Source organism: Penaeus japonicus, unplaced genomic scaffold (assembly GCF_977035675.1).
Source record: "Penaeus japonicus unplaced genomic scaffold, GWHDUDI00000001_assembly GWHDUDI00000038, whole genome shotgun sequence".
Taxonomy (NCBI): Eukaryota; Metazoa; Arthropoda; class Malacostraca; order Decapoda; family Penaeidae; genus Penaeus; species Penaeus japonicus.
The window spans coordinates 19,471,614-19,476,613 of NW_028234440.1; the positions used below are offsets into that span (position 1 = coordinate 19,471,614).

The 5,000-nt window shown below is 39.8% G+C and overlaps 1 protein-coding gene across 1 annotated transcript in view; it reads left to right on the forward strand.

Annotated features, from left to right (window-relative positions):
- LOC122265390 (intraflagellar transport protein 25 homolog) overlaps positions 1–5,000 on the forward strand; it is a 13,996-nt gene that overhangs the window by 8,561 nt on the left and 435 nt on the right. The window contains exons 6-9 of the mRNA XM_086532860.1: positions 31–99; positions 720–809; positions 1,808–2,001; positions 3,000–5,000. The exon at positions 3,000–5,000 is cut by the window's right edge and continues 435 nt beyond it. Coding sequence (XP_086388986.1) covers positions 31–99; positions 720–809; positions 1,808–2,001; positions 3,000–3,116 — 470 coding nt within the window. The 3' untranslated portion in view covers positions 3,117–5,000. The remainder of the gene's footprint in view (positions 1–30; positions 100–719; positions 810–1,807; positions 2,002–2,999) is intronic.

Genomic DNA, 5,000 nt, shown 5'->3' on the forward strand with positions numbered 1-5,000 from the left:
TAATTTCCTTTTTTTCTCCTTTCCCTCCAGTTCGTAAGGTGAAGTTGGCCAGGAGCCTAAAGACACAACCAACGGACTTCGAAGATATTCTAGAACAAGGTAAGAGTGTGTCGTCTTGTCAGTAGCGTTTGTTTGTTTTTTTTTTTTTTTTTTTTCATGGGAGAGGGTTTAAGTGTTATTGCTTTTCTTCTTTTTTGTTTTGTTTTTCTCCTTTTATATTCATTATCTTTATTCTTTGAAGGGGGGTGGGTCGAATTTTAGATTTGTTTCAGGGGGGAGGGATGTTCCGCCTGTATGGTTGAGTTAAATGTTTTAGACGTTAGGGCGACAGACACACAAACACACACAAACACAGATACATTTACTCATTTACTTTCGCTCTCACTCTTACTCTTACTTTTATTTTTTTACTTTTAGTCTCCCCCCCCCTCTCTCTCTCTCTCTCTCTCTCTCTCTCTCTCTCTCTCTCTCTCTCTCTCTCTCTCTCTCTCTCTCTCTCTCTCCCTCCCTCCCTCCCCCTCTCTCTCCCTCTCTCTCTCTCTCTCCCTCTCTCCCTCCCTCCCTCCCTCCCTCCCTCCCTCCCTCTCTCTCTCTCTCCCCCTCTCTCTGTCACTCTTTCCCCGTTCCCCCATACAAACAAAACAAACATAAACACATACACACAACTAGGTAAAAATAACATTTCTAAATCATTTTTTCTTCCCTATTGCAAACGGCAGAGTTGCTTCACGCCGAAGGGAAGCTGCAGAGCACTGTCCTCTCCCCGGAACAGATTTCAGCTGCACATCTCAGGCTTACCATTGTGGAAGGTAAGTTAAGTCTCTGGTTCATGGTTCTTGGTTCCATTTAACCAGACTCAGTACTGGTTTCACTTAGCCAGGCTCAGTCCTGGTTCCGCTTAACCAGGCTCAGTCCTGGTTCCGCTTAACCAGGCTCAGCCCTGGTTCAACTTAACCAGACTCAGTCCTGGTTCAACTTAACCAGACTCAGTCCTGGTTCCATTTATCTAGACTCAGTCCTGGTTCAACTTACCCAGACTCAGTCCTGGTTCCATTTATCTAGACTCAGTCCTGGTTCCACTTACCCAGACTCAGCCCTGGTTCCACTTACCCAGACTCAGCCCTGGTTCCACTTACCCAGACTCAGTCCTGGTTCCACTTACCCAGACTCAGCCCTGGTTCCACTTACCCAGACTCTGCTTTGGTCCTGAGCCACTTCTGGCCACACAGCCTTCCTTCAGTTTTTGGTTGTATTACAGCTATACTCTCTTGGACTTGGCAACATATTTTATTAAAAAAAACTGAAATATATCTAACCAAAATTTCAAAAATTCAATCCAATACGTAACTACAAATCGAATCCCTGTTTTTTTTCTTTTTTTTTTGTAAATCAGATAACCTCGTCTTTTTTATTATCATTATTATCATTTATTTATTTTGCGAGTGTGTATTATTCTGAAAGTGAAACACTAATGAACAAGGTAATAATAATAATATAATTTTTCCTTTTTTTTCTTTCTTCTCTCTCTCTCTCCCCCACCTCTCTCTCTCTCCCCCCCTTTCTCTCTATCTATCTATCTATCTCTATTTATCTCCCTCCCTCTCCTTCTCTCTCTTTCTCCCTCTTTCTCCCATTCCCTCATCCCCCCACCCGCTCTCTCTCCCCCCCTCCCCCCCCCTCCCCTCCCTCCCTCCCTCCCTCCCCCTCCCTCTCCCTCCCTCCCTCCCTCCCTCCCTCCCTCCCTCTCTCTCCCCCTCCTTCACTCTCACTCCCTCCCTCTCTCTCCTTCCTCTTCCTCTAACGCCAGGTCACGGCCACTTCTGCAGCGTCCACAAGTTCTCGATCACGGGGTCACAGAACGCGGCTCAGCATAGCCCGACCGCCGCCCTCCTCCTCAGCACCACTAAGGAAGAGGGGTCACCTCCTTCCTCTCGTCTCTCTTCTCAGTCGCCGGAGGACATGTCGAGTCAACCTCCTCAGAAACCTCGGGCTCCTGTGCAGGTAGATATTGTTGTTGTTTTTGTTGTCGTTGTTGTTGTTGTTAGATTTTAATTTGTTGTTGGGTTGTGTTGTGTCGTTTTGAAATATTGGTTTATGTTGCTTTTTGGTTGTTGTTGTTGTTGTTGTTAGACTTTAATTTGTTGTTGTGTTGTGTCGTTTTGAAATATTGGTTATCTTGTTTTTTTGTGTTGTTGTTGTTGTTATACTTTTCTTTGTTGTTTTTACCGTTACTTTGAATCATGATAGGAAATAGGAATGGGATAATCTTCATTCCTAACCTGGAGGTTAGGAATGAGAACAGGTCAGAGAACGTAACCATTTTAAGAGAAAATGAACCCACGTATAAATTGCTTATCTTAAAGAACTACCTGGGTCATTTAAAAATCATAATATAATATCATTTATTTTCCTCAAGCCAATAAAAGGAAATCATATCTAACCTGCTTTGGCACTTTTAGCTTCAACACATACCGAAGAAGAAACCGGAAATTGCACACAATAAAAACTCTGGACTATAAATAACTATACTATTACTTTAACTGAATTAGATCACTTGCTGATATCTTATGGCTGTAATTCCATATCCATGTGTATATTCATGTTCTCTTGTTACCACTTTCTAGCTTATTTTCCCAGTACACAGATCATAATCATATTCAAAGGATGTTTATGTACTTGTTTTCTCTCTCTCTCTCTCTCTCTCTCTCTCTCTCTCTCTCTCTCTCTCTCTCTCTCTCTCTCTCTCTCTCTCTCTCTCTCTCTCTCTCTCTCTCTCTCTCTCATAATCATAATCATATTCACTTACTACATTCTATAGCTTATTTTTCCATCATAGACAAAAATATATCCACTTATTAAATCCTTACGGACGCATTTTTCCAATATTCACACACACACTATAAGCGCACAATCATTTACACACTACAAACATAATTATCAACACAACTATTAGCATACAATACAGTGCTCACCATACCTTGTTATTTTCCCCCTTACAGGTAATGCCCAAGGATGCTCCCGTGACTATGGTGTCCTCGCTATTCGATGATGATGACGCTGCAAATAATAAATTCATTGCAGAAGACATATCTGAGGATGATATACAAGAATTCTAATGTTACTCGGGAGCTGTGTCGTGTTATGTGATATATAAATTTTGTCTTTTTTTTTCACCACGTGGATGTGATTATTAAAGAGTGATTGTTTTATTGGCTGTGCACTCGTGTTTGATAGCTGGGAGGAGGGGGGGAGGGGGGAGGCAGACTTTTGAATTAAGGTTAGTCATTGGTAAATCTCCAGTTCTGATTATCATAACGCAGACGTATTTATATTTTCAGATTTATGAGCGACTATGATAAAAAAGAATAATAAGTTGAATAATGAGGTAAAAGCTTGCTTATAAAACTTAAAGCTGGGAACCTTCAAGGAAAATTAAGGTTAGTTATATTTCTTTTCCTGCCATGACTGACACATCGATTACCTACTGGCGTGTTAGGATCTTGTACTAAAATATTTATTAATGTCTGAGTAATGCAGTCACTCGATCTGTACAACTATAAATAACACATTAGATGGAAATGGAAAGTAAGCTAGGTTATTTAAACTTGGACCTTCATTTTGTCTGCTTCACACTGACTTCCCACACCCGTAAACCTTACTCATTTTTTATATCCATCAATACTAGCCAAAATTCGTGTCCATCAGTACCAGCTAAAATTCGTGATTACCATTACTAGCTAAGATTCGTGTCCACCAATTCCAGCCAAGATTTGTGTCCACCAATTCCAGCCAAATATTCGTGTCCACCAATTCCAGCCAAAATTCGTGTTCAACAATACCAGCCAAAATTCGTATATACCAATACTAAGCAAATTAGATATACATAAACGAACACACTCAAGTATCAACCCCCGTTTTATATTGCTGAACAGGTCGACTAAAACCAATATTGTCAAACGGTTTAATTATTTAAATGTCTATAAAAAAAAATCGCCTTTAAAAGTCCTCATATATGTTAACGTTTCTCTATCCATCATTTATTCTTTGTCTACCTCCCCCCCCCAAAAAAAAAGGATATTAGCAGAAAACGGGAAAGAATAATGCCATTATAACTCTTTTTTCAGTGTTAAGAATTGTAAAGGATTGATCGATGTGTGTGTGTGTGTATGTGTATGTGTGTGTGTGTGTGTGACCTTTTCCATTGTATCGGTTTACATTTAGATCGGTTTACATTCATGCAATCGTCCAATTGTGTGTATGCCACTGTTCAGAAAACCGTTACGCCAACCGCCAGACAGAGAAATTTGAATTGGTCCAATAGGAGTGACTGTTCAGAAAACCGTTACGCCAACCGCCAGACAGAGAGATTTGAATTGGTCCAATCGGAGTGACTGCCTAGATACACATGTAAACTTTTTTTTCGGTTTGTGTTCGCACGACAGATAGAGTTTGCATTTTGTGTTAGTACGAAGTCATTCAGAAATATCTCGTTTATGATTTATTTTATTTTTATGAAGACTTGGGATGTTGTTTTACATTTTTTGTTGAGTCTTTGAGTAAAAGCTGGGAACTTTCACCACTGTACAAATTAAATATAGCTTGACAATACGAATATGGATATTGTATACGACTTCACACAGAAGACTTCACATCAGGAGAAATGTCTTCTTAATGCCTGAGGCAAAATTTCTTCAATTTACTTTCGAAACACCGTCAATAATATTACGTCACACAATTTAATATCACACTTGATTTTGTTTTATAAGGGGAAAAATACACTGTAGAGAATTGGCGAATAAGCTAATGCCAACAAAAACAAAAGGAAGAAATGATACTGTGCCATATTAAAGGGTCCACGTATTTCTAAACGATAGATTTGGGTCCAGTCGCGTTTGAAGCATTAGTAAGACTGAGAAACAATGTATCCATTTTTTTAATTGCTTGAAAATTAATGGAAATTCCCTTGTGAGGAATCCATGAACGAAATACAAGGATAAAAA